The sequence below is a fragment of the Pipistrellus hanaki genome (genome assembly GCF_964339955.1).
Source record: "Pipistrellus hanaki genome assembly, chromosome: 3".
NCBI lineage: Eukaryota > Metazoa > Chordata > Mammalia > Chiroptera > Vespertilionidae > Pipistrellus > Pipistrellus hanaki.
In genome coordinates, this window is record NC_140505.1 from 103,344,295 (window position 1) to 103,364,269 (window position 19,975).

The 19,975-nt window shown below is 37.2% G+C and overlaps 1 protein-coding gene across 2 annotated transcripts in view; it reads right to left on the minus strand.

The window, feature by feature from the left end:
* NUP58 (nucleoporin 58) overlaps positions 1-19,975 on the minus strand; it is a 48,082-nt gene that overhangs the window by 15,012 nt on the left and 13,095 nt on the right. For both annotated transcript variants that reach the window (XM_084878782.1, XM_084878781.1), the window contains exons 5-10: positions 18,361-18,471; positions 12,268-12,292; positions 10,311-10,376; positions 9,822-9,996; positions 4,000-4,079; positions 317-435 (exon numbers count right to left, since the gene is read on the minus strand). In XM_084878782.1, the coding sequence (XP_084734908.1) occupies positions 317-435; positions 4,000-4,079; positions 9,822-9,996; positions 10,311-10,376; positions 12,268-12,292; positions 18,361-18,471 (576 nt within the window). The remainder of the gene's footprint in view (positions 1-316; positions 436-3,999; positions 4,080-9,821; positions 9,997-10,310; positions 10,377-12,267; positions 12,293-18,360; positions 18,472-19,975) is intronic.

Sequence of the window (19,975 nt, forward strand, 5' to 3'; positions counted from 1 at the left end):
ATTTCCATGGATAAAAGAAAATAGCAGAGAGAAGACTAAGAGAAGGATGTCTGTATCAGAAATCTGGGGGAAGGGAGGAGTTCCTAAGACTCTTGTCCTTGTTAGCCTTATAATAATTCATAATGATGCATTTTATACTTATAGGTAATGAAGATCTAATCAAGGACTTCTAAGAAAATTTTCCTATGGCAGCTTAAGACAACTGCCAGCAGCTATTTAGAGTATTTACTGTTTAATAACAGCTTAACCTCTCTCCTACAAAAAAAACAAACAATAAAAAAAGAGTATAAAAAAATTACCACGGAAAGTATCTTACCTTGAGGAGCTATATGTGAATTATTTGCTTGAGTGGCAAGATGGTTTTCTAGTTCTTCAATCTGCTGTCTGTATTGCTGAAGCTGTACTTCAAACTGCTGAACCAAGATTCTGAAGTAGCTATATAAAATCATATAAAATCAGATCAAAAGGTTTAAAAACATAATTTTCTTTATATTCAAAATACCAAATAAATACAAGTGCCCATTGATGTAGGGCCCTTTGAGTTAGTCTGAGATATAATGTATCTTTAAGTGGTGCAAATATTACTGAAACAAAAATCCAAACTCATAAGGTATCAAAAATAGATGTATATCCTTTTACTCCAATCATTAAAAAAACCACACAAAAAAACAAGGAATAAGCTAAAAAGCAATTGAATACTCTCCAAAAGTATCAAGGTCATCAAAAACAAAGAAAGATTGAGTAACTGTTATAGATTGGAAGAGATTAAGTAGCAGTAACAACTAAATGCAATATGATTCTTTTTATTAAATATTTTTATTGATTTTGTACAGAGAGGAAGGGAGAGAGATAGAGAGTTAGAACATCGATGAGAGTCATCAATCAGCTGCCTCTTGCACACCCCTTACTGAGGATATGCACGAAACCAAGGTACATGCCCTTGACCGGAATCGAACCCGGGATCCTTCAGTCCCCAAGCGGTTGCTCATCCATTGAGCCAAACCGGTCTTGGCCTAAATGCAATATGAATAGAATCTCAGTAGAAACAGTACGTTAATAGAAAATAGTTATATAGAACAAAAAAAGCACAGTAAAATTCAAGTAAGTTCTGTAGTTTGGTTAAATTATTTGTGCCAATGTTAATTTCGTGTTCTTATAATTACACTATGATTATGCAATATGTTAATATTAAGAGGAGCAGAGTAAGGGAAAAAATTCTTATTACCATTTTTGCATGTTATTTTGCTAAATCTAAAATTAGTTTAAAATAAAAAGTTTTTTAAAAGTTTGTTAGCCAAAACCGGTTTGGCTCAGTGGATAGAGCGTCGGACTGCGGACCGAAAGGTCCCAGGTTCGATTCCGGTCAAGGGCATGTATCTTGGTTGCGGGCACATCCCCAGTGGGGGTGTGCAAGAGGCAGCTGGTCAATGTTTTCTCTTTCATCGACATTTCTAACTCTCTATCCCTCTCAATTCCTCTCTGTGTAAAATCAATAAAATATATTAAAAAAAAAATTTGTTAATCAGAATTTATAACCAAATACTTACAGTTCCTATATCTATAATCTGAAAACACTAAAGTATAGAATACAAAGAGTATGCAATTACTATACTGTTACGATAAATTTAACCAGAGAATGCTGAAAAAATAGAAAGGGACCGTGAATAGCATGCAAATCAATCTGAACATTATTCTATATGAAATTGAGAACTGTGAAAGCTTTTTGCAGTGCAAAATGATATGATTCAACCCATTTCAAAATTAGCTCTGATGGCAGAAAAAACACAAGAATGAAATATTAGAGGAAGTGCAGCGAGGAAGCACAGCCCATGCTAATCTAAACAACACAAAAGAAATCGTTGTCATTCTTAATTTCCTGATTTTGACCATAATATCCTTATGTCTAAGAAATACATATTAAAGTACTTAGGCATAAAAGCATCATGTCTGCAAATAATTCAAGCTGTTCAGAGGGAAAAATGTATATATACTTAGAAAGCAAAGAACAAAAGTAATAAAAATGTTAACATGTAGGGAATTTAGAAGGAAGATATATGGGAATTTTTGTCTTGTTCTTAAATCTTTTAAGTTTTAAATCATAATAAAATTTTTTTTTTAAAAGTTAGAGACGCCAAACAGACCTCTACCACTTACAAGCACAGGACTTCATCTCATCATGCCTCAGGCCTAACAATAATACCAGCTATAGAGGTTTTGTGGGAAATGAGATAAAGCATCTCACATTGCTTGGCATATGACAAGCATTTGAAAAATATTAGCTAGTATTATCTCTAGCAACATGAAAGGATATAAATAGAAGATATGATATTTATCACATGTATGGTTACTACATGAATATACAGAAGTTGAGTGATGAAATTACAGGTGGATTTTTTTTAAAAAAATATATATTTTATTGATATTTTACAGAGAGAAAGGGAGAGAGCTAGAAACGTCGATGAGAGAGAAACATCGACCAGCTGCCTCTTGCACACCCCCTACCGGGGATGTGCCCGAAACCAAGATACATGCCCTTGACCGGAATCGAACCCGGGACCTTTCAGTTCGCAGACCGATGCTCTACCACTGAGCCAAACCGGTTTCGGCACAGGTGGATTTTTTTAAAAGATTTTTTTTAATTTATTTCAGAAAGGAAGGGAGAGGGGAAGGGAGAGATAGAAATATCAATGATGAGAATCATTAACTGGCTATATCCTACACATCCCCCACTGGGGATGGGGCCTACAACCCAAGCATGAGCCCTGACTGGGAATTGAACCCCTGACCTCCTGGTTCATAGGTCGACATTCAACTATTGAGTTACACCAGTTGGGCCAGGTGGATTTTTTAAAATTTTAATTTTACTTATCTACATTTTTCTAATTTTTCTTTCTAAACTATGCAAACAACTAAGAGAGTTAAACTGCACTTATATACACTGTTTAAGAAACTATCATAAAATTACTTTTAAACTAGTGTCCCAGTGCACAGATTCATATATATTGAAAGGAAATTAGAAAAAACATTTTAATATTGCTATTCATGTCTTGCTAATGAAAAGAAAATAGGAATCTACCAAGTCTCCTATTTTCCTACTAAAGTACTTCTGTGAGGATCAAATGAGTGCGTTTGAGTTACGGGAAAACACTTCACGAACATTTGGTTAAACCATAAAATGTTTGTACCTCGCTATAAAGCAATTTGGGTTCCTGGGCTGAAGAAACTCCGAGGCTAGTCTCTAGGGAGAAGAAGCCGGGCGTTGCTACGTGACATCATTACCTGGTGCCCACAGTGACCGTTTCCAGGCTGGGCTGGGCTGGGTTGTAGGCTGTATTTTGCGAAATGGGGTCTTGGCAGCGTTGGCTGCCATTTGGTGGGGTGTCACTTCAGGGCAGTGGTGAGACCTGTGTCCCACTTGGGGGAAGACAAGTGTTGGTTTGTGGGTGCCAGGTCTGTGGTGCTGTTTATTTTTAAATGGCCAATGCGTGTCATGGCAACTCCTGCGCTGAGCAGATGCTTCCTGGTGGTCAATGTGTGTCATAAAAGGCTAAGTGTCTGTCCATCCAATCACACATTGGATGGACACTTAGCTTTTTATATATATATGTTTTACTTATATATATATATAGCCATATATATATATATTGTATATATATATATATAGCCTTTTATATATATATTAAAAGACCTAATGAGTAAAACATAAATTTCTACTAAAAAATAAAAAAATAAACCCCAAAGTAACATGTAATTGAAGTGTAACGATATAATAGTTAAAAGCTCAGTTCCCAGCTTTCACTTACCCTTCAATAAAATGAGGATAATAAACTACCCTCATAGGGTTATCATGAGAATTAAATGGAAAAATCCATGTCAAGTGCCTATTAACTCAGGCTTGCTACTAAGTAAACTAAAAATTCTTAGCCTGTATATTGTTTATATTGGTCTGCCTTTTTAAAGTGTAAAGGAACATTTCTTTTAAAAATTCCAATAACTTACTCAGCAGGAGCTGCATTTTCATGTTGGAGTCCAGGCGGTGTTTTCTGGGTTCTTAAAGCTATTTCAGCATTCTTTAACTCCTAATATACCAGAGGTTTAAAAGAAAACAAAGGACCAGTTAAAAGTTAGGCTAAAAATACCAACTATCTCTGGTTTGAAACTTCAAACAATGTCATTCTTGGAAGTTCATGCTGTGAGAACATAATATGGATAAAGCTCATTTTCAAGTTGTTAAAAACCTCTTTCCAAAGAGTACAAACTATACTTTTAACAAACTTCATGATAAACTTATAAAGAGCTGCTGATTTACTTTAAAAACAATGAATTTCTGTAGGAGTCATGAAGTTTATTCATCCACAGCAAAAGACTATGCCACTATTTAAAAATCTTTCAATGTAGAAAACACTTCTGTGAAAAAGGCAAGGTAGTAGTTAATAATGTTGAGGCTGATGATGGCAGCAGTTACTGTTCTGGGTACTTACTATATATCAGGTACTTTGTTGAAGGCTTTACTTATCATGGTTAATCTTCAGTAACCCTACAAGGTAGATATTACCCTATTTACAGATGTAAATAATGGAGTTAGAGACATTAAGTAATTTGCCCAAGGCCATGTAGTTGGAAGACCTGAGAACTGAACCTAGGCAGCCTAATTTTTTAAAAACTGACATTTACACTCAACCATTCTTAAACTGCCTTAGACTGGTCCTCAATGCCATTTCTATTTTCTAGTTAACTGTTATTCAAGGTTAATATTCTGTTTTAACCCTTACACCTCCCGTTCTTATCATTTTACTGACTTTTCAACTTCTACTTGTTTCTCTTATTTTTTGTTTAAAGGATATTACCTTAACCTTTATATTCCCTGCAGCAACCTCTTGTCCTCATTTTATTGCCAAACTGTTAAGTCTCTGTTCTTCCTACTTCATTTTCATTCTTCCATCCTATCTGACTCAGTACAAATGTCTTGGAGAGGTCTAGACTATTCAAAACTCTGACCCCTGCCTACTTCTCTAAGCAATTACTCTTACCAGGCCCAGACTCACACTCAGTGCTCCTACTAGCAGATCCTCTAACATGCCTATTTCATGCCTCCATGCTTTTGCTTGTTATCCTTCCTTCCTGCCAGCCTCAGAAACACCTAAGTATGTTTCAAGAACCAACACAAAGGTATCCTACTCTGGACAGATGATGTAAGTACCCCCTTGAACCCTTTGTGCCTCATCACCTTGTACTGAAACATACTACCTGACAGATTTAACTCCCTCCCCTAAAATATTGTGTTTTGATCTCAAATGCCTGTTGAAGTGCTGTATATAACAGATACTTAAAAATGTCCATTGAGCTGAAACCGGTTTGGCTCAATGGATAGAACGTCGGCTTGGGGACTGAAAGGTCCCGGGTTCGATTCTGGTCAAGGGCGTGTACCTTGGTTGCGGGCATATCCCCAGGAGGGGGTGTGCAAGAGGCAGCTGATCGATGACTCTCTCATCTATGTTTCTAACTCTCTATCTCTCTCCCTTCCTTTCTGTACAAAATCAATAAAATATATATTTTTTAAAAGTGTCCATTGAATGCATGGCCTCAGCAATGTCTTCAACAAACCACTTGTCACTTGCCCTATCCCAAAATTTTAACCACCTTACTTATTTAAAACTTGAGTTATATACCCTCCCAAAATGATGTATGTAAGATTTTGCTTCCATAAGGTGCTGGTTTACATATTCACAACACTGCTCCTCACCTCAGGATTGCTTATATTTCCCAGAAAAGCTTTATCTGGAGAAAAGGTTTTGGTATAATAAGATCAATAACTACTTCACTAAGGGAGTCAAAACATTTTTTTTTCAATTGGTAATTCACTAGACTACAGGTAAAACACTAATTCCTGTATATGAAAAAATAAGAATAATCTTAGATCACATTTTTTTGATAGCTCCTATAAAATTTTCTAAACTCAATTCAGATTGTTTTCTTTCCCCTTAGGAAAATTTTATTTGACTCATATCTTCGTTTGCCACCTTTATACTCTACCCCAGTGGTTGGCAAACTCATTAGTCAACAGAGCCAAATATCAACAGTACAACGATTGAAATTTCTTTTGAGAGCCAATTTTTTAAACTTAACTTCTTCTAACACCTAAATAGACTCGCCCAGGCCATGGTATTTTGTGGAAGAAACACACTCAAGGGGCCAAAGAGCCACATGTGGCTTGGGAACTGCAGTTTGCCGACCATGGCTCTACCCAATCTTTTATTATTTTATTCACCCCACTAGACTTAGAAACTTTAGAGTTGTCATTTTATCTCTAAAAGACATTTACTAACAAGTATGGTATGTAATAGGTTTTAGACAAATATTTATAAATGGAATCATCCAGTGTTAACAGTATAAGAACCCCATTATAGTATTCATTTATCTTAATTTTGCCTCCTCTATTACTTTGTTAATGACCTTTTTCATATAATTTCATTTTTCCTATATGAAATCCACAATTTCATGTAATGTTTAATCAGAGTATAATCATTCGCCAATCTAAAAGCACGTTTTCCTCCTAGAAAAAAAACATATCTGAAGATATATTAAAAAAAAAAAAAGAATGGGGAAAAAAACATGGGGAATTCTTTTCACATTTAACCAAAGAATTTGTGAGTAGGAAATTTGAAAGTAAACAATAAAGCCTTTGAATTTCCTTTAGTATCATAGGTTAGAATATCTATTTTAGAAACACATTTTTATTAAAAACATCACAAAGTATTTTCCAATAGTTGACTTGAATACATATAAGCTGGTACAAACTTCCAGTTAAAAGTCCTAGAAATGAACTATATAGCACAATGACTATAGGTAATAATACTATACCACCTATCTGAAAGTTGCTAAGAGAGTATATGTTAAAAGTTCTCATCACAAATAGTTAAAACATTTTAAACTATTATATTTGTTATGATAGGTGTTGACTAGACTTACAGTGGTGATGATTTGCAATATATACCTGAAACAAGTGTTATATCAATTATATTTGAATCTATAAATATAAAACCCTAAGTGATGACTGGTCGACTATTTGGTCACTATGATGCACACTGACCACCAGGGAGCAGATGCTCAATGTAGGAGCTGTCCCCTGGTGGTCAATGTGCTCCTATAGTGGGATTGCTGCTCAGCTGACCAACGTGAGGCAGCTGCCGGGGCATGATCCTCTCGGCCTCTGTGGCAGTGCTGTGGAGCTGCGGTGGCGGCAGGCGCAGAGGGCGCCGGGATGAGCAGGAGCGGCGCAGCACCCTGCCCAGGCTTGGGCTCCTCCCTGGCTGCCTGCTGCCTCGCACACTACATCCCTCAGGGGATGTTGGATTGCCAGTTTGGGGCCGATCCCCTTGAAGGGTCCCGGATTGCAAGAGGACTCAGGCCAGGCTGAGGGACCCCACCAGTGCACGAATTCGTGCACTGGGGACTCCATTTAAAATAAAGACACATAAGCACCTTAAAAATTTTTCACTTAAATTATCACTTCACTTATGAACAGAATAGCTCTCTGATAAGCCCACATTAAAAAAGAACTACAATGCCCAGCCTTAGTGGCTCAGTTGGTTGAGCATTATCCTGTGCACCGAAAGGTTACCAGTTTGATTCCCAGTTGGGGTACATATGGAAGGTAATCAATTCATGTTTCTCTCTCACACTGATTCTTTTCTCTCTCTCCCTTCCTCTTTAAGCTTGTCCTCAGGTTAGGATTAAAAATTTTTAAGGTGCTTATGTGTCTTAGGCTGGCCAACTGCCCTCCCCTGCAGGCCTGGGTCCTCCCCCCCCCCCCCCCCCAACTGTCCTCCCTTGCTGGCCTGGTCCCTATCAAGTGCCCTCCCCTGCCGGCCTGGTCTCCCCTAACTGCCTTCTCCTGCTGGCCTGGTTCCCCCCAACTGCACTCCCCTGCTGGCCTGAATGCCCACAGCTGCCCTCCCCTGCCAGCCATCTTGTGGTGACCATCTTGTGTCCTGGAGTGAGTCAATTTGCATATTTCTCTTTTATTAGATAAGATTAGCCTCAATACCATACTTTTTTTTTTTTAAATATATTTTATTGATTTTTTTACAGAGAGGAAGAGAGAGGGATAGAGAGTTAGAAACATCGATGAGAGAGAATCATCGATTCAGCTGCCTCTTGCACACCTCCTACTAGGGATGTGCCCGCAACCAAGGTACATGCCCTTGACCAGAATCAAACCCGGGACCTTTCAGTCCTCAGGCCAACGCTCTATCCACTGAGCCAAACCGGTTTTGGCAATACCATACTTATTAACTAAGAACTAAGACTAGCAAGTCATCAGAACTTAATACCTATAATGCATGTAATTTTATTTAATAACGGATAGGTTTTAAAAAGACATTTTCTGCCCAGCTATTTTCCTCCTGTATAACAATTATACCCACAGACATTTCTATAAAATAGAATAAGCTTTAGAATTAGAGTAACAAGATCTGAGTCCAAGCTCTCCTCCCACTTATTAACAAAGCTCGTTGCCTGTTTTCTTATTTATATAATGAAAGTTAACAACAGTAGATATGACTTAGGGCTGCAGCAAAAAGCCCAGTTTAGGGTTAATATGCATAAATTGCTCAGAATACTGCCTCCTCCATAGTATGCACCAGATAAAAACTAGTAACTATTATTATAGAAATTTAAAAGTATATGAGCTATACAGTTTTCGTATAGCACTAGAGGCCTGATGCACAAAATTCATGCAAGAGTAGGCCTTCCTTCCCCGGGCTGCCAGCACCGGTCTTCCTCTGGCACCTGGGACCTGGGCTTCCCTCTGGCTGCCATCGGGCACCCAGAAGCCAGGCTTCTCTCACAGCCCAGGCTTTGTCCAGAAGGATGTCTGGTTTAATTAGCATATTACACTTTCATTATTATAAATGTTGTAATAAACTTTATCATTTTAAAAAAGAACTATTTCCATTAAAAAAAACCAAACCCGGAGCAGCCGGGTTTGGTGCGGCCAGGCCCGGAGCAGCGGCTGCCAGGCTGGGAGCGGCCAGGCCCGGAGCAGCCGGGTCTGGTGCGGCCAGGCCCGGAGCAGCGGCTGACAGGCTGGGAGCGGCCAGGCCCGGAGCGGCCGGGACCGGAGCAACCGGGCCCAGAGCAGCCGGGTCGGGTGCGGCCAGGCCTGTAGCAGCAACAGCCAAGTCCAGAGCAACTAGGTCGGGAGCGGCAGTGACCAGACCCGGAGCAGCTGGTTGTGGAACGAACCAGAGCAACAGAGGCCAGGCCTGGAGCAACCAGGCCCGAAACAGCTCGCTTCTCGCCTGTACCTGCCCACGGCTGCCTCTCAGACATGGCTGGAAACTTTTGCAGGAACTTGAGGGTCTGCTGAATCAAGTGATGAAGGCTTAGATCTGGATGTGTTGAGTTAGTATAGCGCTGGGGTGTTGATCTGTGAGTGCCTTGGGTGGGGCCTGGATGAGGCTGGTTGACCTATTTGAAAATGTCTTTTGTGTGAAGTGTATCATTGGGCATGTGGAGGTATTATTGATATGAGAAAATGCTAAGTAACAGATTTACTATCTGAAAAGGGATTTACTATCGGGGAAAGGGAGGGAGGAAGAGACTGAACATAAACTGTGCACCTATGGATGAGGACAATGGGGGATGGGGAGGGGGCAGAGGGTGGGGTGGGAACCTGGTGGAGGGGGGAAGAAATGAGGAACCTTTGTAATAATATGAACAATAAAGATTGATTTAAAAAAAAATAATAATAAAATAAAATAAAATAAAAAAACCCAAAATAAAAAACATTATGATAAAATAACTTCAAATTAGTTTACCTGAGCAGTTTCTATTTTCAATTTGTCAATATTGAGAGTGTTTCGTTGTAATCCACTGGCAGCCAATGACAGAAGCTGCTTTAGGGCTTTAATATCTTCTTGTACTTTAAGCATTGCTTTTGAAGACATTCTACTAATTTCTTCTTGGACCTGTTTTTGTTCCTTCACAAATTTCCTTTAAAAGATAGAAAACTGAGTTTTTTAAAAATACACTTTTGGTTTCCCCCACAAAAAAAAAAAAGTACATTTACAATAGGTTGGTCAGAGTCTATTAAGCAGCAAAAACTAAAAATTCATCTACAGCTCACATGCTTTTTTCATAAAATTGCAGCTACATAATTTTAATATCTATTGTTCTATTTTTACTCTAATTTCTAAATGCATTTAAATTTTAACCAAAATAAAAATATTTAGGAGGAAGAGATGTTCCCCCTAAAATATATTCTCCCATTCCAAGGTGATTTATGTAGTTATGCTCGACACACTTACTGGAGATTTTCAACATCCTGGCAGATGACAGGAGGTAGATTTTCATCCTTCAGGGCTTTACTGTCCCTAAGAAAGATGCCACAGATGTATTAAAGTCATAAAAAGTTGATAACTCAGCTTTACTAGAATGTGTTGATACAAGAAAATAAAGCAAATATTCCCCATTTATAGCTTTCTTGGGTGATTTTAAAGTTCTTTAAATTTCCTGATCTATAAAATAGCTAACAAATCATGTGAATATTCCTTTACTAAAAAGACTGACATCTATGTAAATGTTTAGTGAAAGACTGGCACTTGACTAAACATTTGAGGGGGGGGGGAGAGAATGAGAAAATACTACAGACTGCATGATATACTGAACTAAGTTTTCCCTGGCTCAAAAATTATGATTGATATTTTATTCAGTTCAAAAATATGAGAGCATTCTTTAAAGAAAGTCTCAACTTCTCATAATGAGATGCTCACAACATTTTACCTTATTATTTTTAAACTTCAGTTTATTCTTCAGAAAGTAGACCTAGGAATAGCTTAAGAGAATCAAATATTTAATGAAGGCAGGAATAAGTGAATTTGATAGGCTGTAATGGAATCATAAGTTAGACTTCAGGTGCAGACCCATTACTACTTCCTGAATAAGCTTAGGCAAATCTCAATCTGTCAGCTTCCTAGTTTATATCACAGGACTAAAATACACAAAAAATATTTGGGAAGAGTGAACTTGATTACCTTTAAAAATGCTTTCTTTGCCGAAACCGGTTTAGCTCAGTGGATAGAGCGTCGGCTTGGGGACCGAAGGGTCCCGGGTTCGATTCGGGTCAAGGGCATGTACCTTGGGTGCGGGCACATCCCCAGTAGGGGGTGTGCAAGAGGCAGCTGATCAATGACTCTCTCTCATCGATGTTTCTGACTTGCTATCTCTCTCCCTTCCTCTCTGTACAAAATCAATAAAATATATTTTTTTAAAAAATGCTTTAACATAATTCAGCTTAAGTGAGAAAATAAAATATATAAAAATAATAATAAAATTGTAATATGCTAATTAGATTGGATAGTTGAATGACCTGGACGAAGCTGGGACTGAGAGGGCAGAGCTCCTTGCACAAATACAGGCCTCTAGTCTATAATAATAAAAGCGCACTCCTAGACAACCTCCTGGACGAAGCCAGGGCTGTAAGGGTCCCAGATGCTTGCTGGCAGCCAGAGGGAAGCCTGGGTCCCGGGTGCCTGCCGGTGGCCAGAGGGAAGCCAGTGCCAGCAGCCGGGGGAAGAAAGGCCTACTCTTGCACAAATTTCATGCATCCGGCCTCTAATAAAAATAACAATCTTCAAATACATATATGATGTAGATGGAGGCTATTATTATTCCTCTTCAACCTCAGGAAATAAATGGTACCGGCACAGTAATCTTCTATAATAATAAAAGTATAATATGCTAATTAGACCAGACAGCCAAACAATCTTCTGGATGACCTTCTGGACGAGGCTGTGCTGTGAGGGCCGAGGCAAGCTGCCACGGCTGCAAGGGCTGAGCCCCTTACACGAATTTTGTGCATCAAAGCATCTAATTTATATATAAAAGGTACACACACACACAAAATCACACATGTATATTTTCGTTTATATATATAAAAGGTGTTCCAAAGTAAAGTTCCATGAATTGTTCAAATTTTAATAAGTTATAATAAAAAAATACATACATATATTTGCATTATTTGTGGGAAAGCCAACCACTCCCTAGAAAGAACTGGCTATAAGTTTTCTTAAAGATTAAAATTTTGACTTTTTGTAATCTTCTAGGGAATATGTGTATTATTTTATTTTTGACAAAGAATGGTTAAAAACCTTTTCTTCTAAATGCCTACATAGTTCCATGTATTTCCAACAATACCATTTACTTACAATTTAATAAGTAAAACTTTTTAATTACAATATTTTAAAAGTTAAATTGTAAACTTACTCTGGTCTTGTTCCTGTTTTATCACCTAAAAAATTCAAGAAAGTTTGTGTAAAAATAGGTAATTTAACAATATACTACTACGAATACGAGTTTTAAGTTAACGCAAACTAAGGTTTAGACAAAAACTGTTACGCATTTCTTAGACTGCCCCTTAAATATCATGACTTGTCACAAACCCCAAACATACCAAGTTATGAAGATTATATATATATAATATATATATTATATATATATATTATATATATATATATATATATATATATATAAAGAGTTATGTATTTGATTTGCATTTTTTTCTTTCAAGGATAAGAATTTTCTTTAATAAGATAGTGAGAGAAAGACAAATACCATTATGATTTCATATATATGAGAAATCTAAAGAATAAAGTACACAATATAGAAACAGAATCATAGAGAAAAGACTGACAGCTGTCACAGGGAAGGGGGCTGCAGACGAGGTGAAAAAGGTGAAGTGATTAAGTAGTACAAATTGATGGTTACAGAATAGTCACAGAGATGTAGATTACAGCATTGGAAATACAGTCAATATATTGTGATAACTATTGACAATACATATGGGGCCAAGTGGGTACCTGAAACAATGAGAGGACCATTCTAAAGTACATGATTTTCTAACCAGTTTGTGGCACATCCAAAAATATAGAATAATACTGAATGTAAACTGTAACTGAAAAAAAAAAAAAAAAAAAAAAAAAAGATTTGTTTTTAAAACTACCTTACATAAAAAATGTCCCTGCCTGGCAGTTTAATTCCTAAGAGCTTTACTTGATACTTTTTAATGCCTAATCAGTATGAAAATACTAAAATATGTCAGATTACCTGAACTTCTCTAAATATTTAATAAAAGTAACAAATTTTAAAATAAAAACGATTTTGTATCTGCAGAGCAAACAAAAGTTCTCACAGTAATAACTAAAAATAGAAAAAAGTGAAAGTGCTCCTTCAGCAAAGCAAGCAGTGACCTGTACTTTGTTAAAGAACGTACAGAAAATACAGAAACACACAAAAACTCAATGGTTCCTTCCAGCCTTTTTCTGCACATACACATTTTAATCATGTTGTTTTTTAAATATACATGTATGTATGTTTTTATTGATTTTAGAGTGAGAGGAAGAAGAGGGAGAGGGGGGAGGAAGAGGAGAGAAAGAGAAAAGGAGAGGGAGAGGGGAAGAGAGAGAGAGAGAGAGAAACACTGATCAGCTGCCTCCTACATGCTCCCCATTGGAGACTGAGCCTGTGACCCAGGCATGTGCTCTGACAGGGAACTGAACCGGTGACCTTTGGTGCATAGAACTGCACCCAACAACTGAGCACACTGGTCAGAACCTTACACATACACTTTTAAAAGCAATCAGAATTATCTTAGCATGCTGTGAATATTTTCCATGTCAATTAAAATGACTTTAAAAGATAACAGAGTGCATAGAAGATGTAGCTGTATCATAACCTTTATACCCAACCCTCCCCCCCCCCCCCGCCTTTTTTTTTAGCAACAAATGTCTGTATCTACGTGTGCCCTACTTGATTTGCATTCCAAGAAGAGGAATTTATTGGTCAAAGAGTATGCCAGGGCAGGCCTTTGACATATTACCAAAATGATCCCTTATAACAACTGACCCAATTTACCTTCCCATGTACTAGGAATAAGATAAGAGTATCTTTTCCATCACACTCTCAACATCAATAAACACAGTAAAAAAAAAAATGATTGCTAGTATGTAGAAGAAAAATACCACTTCATTATAATCTTAATTCATATTCCTGATAGCACTAAGTAAAACATTTATTTAAAATGATAATTAGACAAATGCATTTTTTCTTTTGTGAACTACCTATTTATGCTATATTTTTATGATATTTCCCTTATTGACTTCTAAGAGCTATTTCAACATTAAGCAAATTAATTCTTTCACATATATATATATCTATCTATATATATATATATATATATATATATATATATATATATCGTATTTCACGTCTATTTCTTTTTTCCTAATTCTTGCCGAAACAAGGCCACCAAATATTTTGGTAGCCTCCTAAAAATATATTTGGGAGAGAGATTTTCATGTCTATTTTTAAAACTATATCCTTATAATAGCAAGATACATCTTGATTTCAGAAATGTAAAATGTGGAAAAAGCAACATCTAGAAATCAAGTATTTTACCTGAAATTTGTCATTTACCTTTTATCTCTGGACATAGGGTTTTTTTGTTTGTTTAACTCTTTAATCCAATTAAGTTTTTCATATTTTGTATCTCATTGATTGTATGATATTTTTTTCCTTAGTTTGACATCCTTGTTCTATAAATACTGTCTTAGATCTGGTCAGACAGTAATATAAGGTAAGGATTTCATTTGTTTTCAAGTAGTTCGACTATTTTATTGACTAGTTATTATTTTGTTATTTCTTTGATATTCCATTTTGCTATCCTCTATATATATAAAAGGCTAATATGTAAAGTGTCCCCTGAGGAGACTGGGAGTTTGATCACTTGCTATGATGTGTGCTGACCACCAAGGTTCCTGCCAGCAGCAGGAAGGCCTTGATTGGCCCTGATCACCGGCAAGGCCTAGGGACCCTAGTATTTTATTAAAAAATTAATAAACACACAAACATGAGTATATAAAACTTGCATATGTTTTGAGACTACTTGTGGACTCCTGAGTAGTCTCCCTAGCGTGCACTTCAGTAATATCCGTGGCCTACTATAAAGGCTTCTTAACAGTTCTCCACATGTACTCTTGGCTTCCTACACATTATTCTCCACATGGTTGTCAGATGCCTTCTTAAAATACAGATCTCATCATGTCACATTATCCAGATCAAAACCCTTTAGTTGATCAGTGTAATTATGAAATTAAAAAAAAAAATGTTCCTCAAAAAGAGGAAGGAAGGGAGAGGGAAAGAAACACTGATGTGAAAGAGAAACATCAATCTGGGCATCAAGCTCACAACCCGAGCATCTGCCCTGATCGGGAATCGAAATGGCAAACTCTTAGTGCATGGAATGATGTTCAACCAAGTGAGGACACTGACCAGGGCTAATTACAAAATCCTATTATGGAATACAAGGCCTTTCATGATCTCTAGGATCTAAATCTTTCTGTTCTGAAGGTATACTGGCCTTCCATCAGTCTCATCTCTAGGCCTCATTCCATGCTGCTCACTCTTCACGGAATGCTGTTCCCTACTACACTTCATCTGATTAAATCCCACTAATACTATAGGTTTACCTAATATCGCTACTGGAAAAAGAAATCTCTTGACTGCCTTGACACATATAACAGATGAAGGAAAGGGGGATCTGATACCTGTAGTCATGTGCCTTTATTATTCTACTAGAGGCCGGTGCACAAAATTAGTGCACTGTGTGTGTGTGTGTGTGTGTGTGTGTGTGTGTCCTTTAGCCCAACCTGCACCCTCTCCAATCTGAGATCCCTCTCACAATCTGGGACTGCTGGTTCCCACCACTTGCCTGTCTGCCAGCCTGATCAACGGCTAACTGCTCCCCTGCCAGCCCAATTGGCCCCAACTGCCCTGCCCTGCTGGTCCAGTCACCCCCAACTGCCCTCCCCAACTGCCAGCTGGTTGCCCAACTGCCCTCCCCTGCTGGCTTGGTCACCCCTAAATGCCCTTCCTTGCCAGCCTGGCAGCCCTTCCGTATAAGCCTGGTCGCTCCTAACAGTCCTCCCATGTAGGCCTGGTCCTCACAAACTGCCCTCCCCTTCAAACCTGATCGCTCCCTTAACTGTTCTCCCCTGCTGGCTATCTTGGGGCTGGCAGCTTTAACCACATGGGGGCAGCCAACTTGTGTTGGAGTGATGGTCAGTTTGCATATTACCTCTTTATTATATAGGATTATATAGGATACTAGAGGTCCGGTACACAAAATTTGTGCGGAGGGATGTGTGTGTGTGTTCCTCAGCCCAGCCTGTACCCTCTCCAATCTGGGACTTCTCAAGGGATGTCCCACTGCCCGTTTAGGCCCGATCCCAATAGGCCAGGATGGGCAGAAAGCTTGGCTTCCTCCATCACTGGGGAAACCTAAGCCTTTTGCCCTCTCCAGTTCCGTGGCTGCAGTAATTTTTGTTGGGATTTACTTATCTTCTATAATTAAAACTTTGTAGCCTTGAGCAGAGGCCAGGGCTGGCCAGAGCAGGCAGAAAGCTTGGCTTCCTCAATCACCAGGGAAACCTAAGCCTCCTGCTTGCTCAATGACTACAGCCATTTTTTTGGGATTTATTTATCTTCTATAATTGAAACTTTGTATCCTTGAGTGGAGTCCACGGTCGGCCAGGGTGTGTGGGAAGCTTGGCTTCCTCCATTGCCAGGGAAACCCAAGCCTCCTGCTAGCTCCTTGGCTGTAGCCATCTTGGTTGGGTTAATTTGCACACTAACTCCTGACTGGCTGGTGGGCGTGGCTTGTGGGTATAGCAGAGGTATGGTCAATTTGCATATTACTCTTCTACTATACAGGATGGGCACTGACTACTATACACCTTCAACCACTACTTCATTCTAAGTTCTGAGAGGATCAAGGCAATATATATGTCTATATTCTAATAAGACATGCTTTCATCAGAATCAGAAAGGATGTTGTAAAACAAAAGTCATACACAGGTCCTAGCTGGTTTGGCTCGGTGTAGAGAGCATCAGCTTTGGACTGAAGGGGCCCAGCCCAGGTTTGATTCCAGTCAAGGGCACATGCCTGGGTTGTGGGCCCGACCCCCAATGGGGGCATGCGGGAGGCAGCTGATTGACGATTTTCTCTCATCATTGAAATTTCTATCTCTCTCCCTCCCCCTCCTCCCTTTCCAATATCAATAGAAATATATATATTTTTAAAATCATATACAGAACCAACAACAATAAAAAACTTTTCAAAATGAATTTGGCTAACTTTTAAAAAGAATATTCAGCATAGCAAGAGTACAGCAAGAAGAGCATTTTCCTACTCACTGCTGAGTACATAAATTGATAAAAACCTTCCTGGAAAACAATTTCACAACATATTCCAAGAGTCTCCAAAATGTCCCTGTCTTTAAACCAGTGATTCAATTTCTAGGTGTTTGCCCTAAAGAAATAACCAAAATATGTTAAAAAATATGAACAAAATTTAAATAAAAGCAAATGCTTAGACAGTATTTACTATGTGCCTTGCCCTGCCAAAGTTTTACAAACAGTAATCCTCAAACTAAACCTACAAGTAGGTATTGTTAGTTTCTCCCACTCATAGATACAAAAATAACTAAAGCACAGAGAGAATAAATAACTTGAATAAGGTCAGAAAGCTTGGAAATAATTGAACCATAATTTGAACCCAGGCAAGTTAGCACCAGAATTGACACTCTTTAAATTACAATACTACCCTGACTCTCTCTATAAAGATGCCCAAATGCAGTGATACTTTCCAGAGTAAAATAACTGAAAATAAACACTATCAATTAGATGATGGCTGACTAAATTGATATGTCCATTCATAGGATTAATATTAAGCAGCATTAAAATATTTTAAAATTACTGACATTAACAAATACTTGTGATATATTATTACATAAGAACAGGTTTCAAATAATATGTGTCATGCTCTCAAATAAAAAATATATATTAGCCCTAATTGGTATGGCTCAGTGGATAGAGCATCGGCCTGTGGACTCAAAAGTCCCAGGTTCGATTCCAGTCAAGAGCATGTACCTTGGTTGCGGGCACATCCCCAGTAGGGAGTGTGCAAGAGGCAGCTGAATCGATGTTTCTCTCTCATTGATGTTTCTAACTCTCTATCCCTCTCCCTTCCTCTCTGTAAAAAATCAATAAAATATACTTTTTAAAAAATAAAAAATATATATTAATACGTTTAGACATAGGCACATACAAATCTCAATTTTCTAGAAAAATAAAACCTTAAATGCACAGTACACAAAATTGATAAATATACAATGCAAACAAACTTTAAAGTAAAAACTTTACTACTGAATATATTATATATAACTAACAATCTTCCAGACATAGGGATTTAAGTTCCCTTACAAGACTGTTAGAACATAAAATTATAATAACATTACTTACTCTTTTTATCTGATGAACTGCTAAAATCTATACCACCAAGGCCTTCATTGCCTGTAGTTGAAGTAGCTGCTGTGGTTCCCAAAGCCAAGCTTAAAGCATTCTGTCCAAGACCTACAAATAAGCTAAATGTCATTTATAAAATTCACTGAAAAAGTCTTCATAATGATTACTCTTCTGACCAAAGCACTCCAAAGCTTTTAAGTTGGATTCCAGATTTTCTTTATACTTGATTTAGGAAAATAACAAGAAACAAGTCTAGAGCAAGCTCTAAACAAAGACCGACAGTCTTGCTTGCATTCAACAGTATATGTAGTTTGAATATGACTTTTTTCTTTATTAAAAAGGGTCAGAATACATGTTAATTCAATACATGTGGACACTCAATTTTATGTTTGTTAACCCTCTCTACAAAAGCAGTTTTAGTATGTTTTCAGGTGAATACATCTTGACTTACAATAATGATTTAGAATTATATACTTTTAAAATACTCCAGTGTTGAATGTATCAATTAACTTGATAGGTGGAGTTAATTAAGGAATAATTTTACAACAAAGTACATCTATCAAATCATGTACATTTTTTAAAAATCTTACTATTTTATTTGTCAATTATACCTCAGTAAACCTTGGGGTAAATAAGTATCTAGTATGAATGTATAAGAGTTTAGTATAATATAAAACGAACCATTTTATTATCAATGAAACTTAAAGAACTAATACTTGGTTCTTTATATTCCCAGATTCTTTGCATAATTTTTTTTTTAAAGTAGACTTCATTTATTTAAATCCTACCTTACTGACAAAAGAAATTAGAAGAGTTAGACTATAGTTAATTTTAAATCAATATATACTTGTTAATCCATACATTCCCAAGCTGTCACAATTGTGGGTGGTTTTTTTGTTTTGTTTTGTTTTGTTTTTAAGACAAGATGCTATTTACTTTAAAAACAGTGGAATGTACTGTTAAGAGCATGGGGTAACGGAAAATTGGATTTAAATCCTGACAATGTATGGGAAAAAAACAAAGCTAAATAAATAACTTCTTCAGTTTAAAAAAAACACACCAATGGCACTTTTAGGTTAATATAACCATAAATTAAACATTTAATACTGTGTTAAGAGCCTAAAAAAAATCAGGACATACCTAAAAAATTCAACAAGACACAAAAACAACCCCCTACCTTCCCTATTATTTTTGTGTCTTTGATAGAAATCTTTGGGAGAGGTATTTAAATATTTATCATGCAAAGAAATGTATGTTATAGTCATCTAGTGATTTTATTATTAGAAAATATTTTTAATACCTACAAAGTTAGACAATGACAAAATATTTGAAAGATCAATGAAATTTGAATACTACAAATTCTTACAGGTTATCTTGCCCAGTTCCCTTTTCCCCCTTCCACTGACTTGGAATTACTGCATTAAATTTAGTACTTGAATAGAAGACACAAAAGAATTATAGCTTTAACAGAAATCAAGTCACATCCCTTTATCTCTCCCACACAACCAGGTACTTAGTGAAACTACTGAACTAGCCATTATAAATAAATCCAAGTATTTTCAGAAATTCTGTGATTTCAACATGTATCAACTATTCCTAATATGTAAATTGT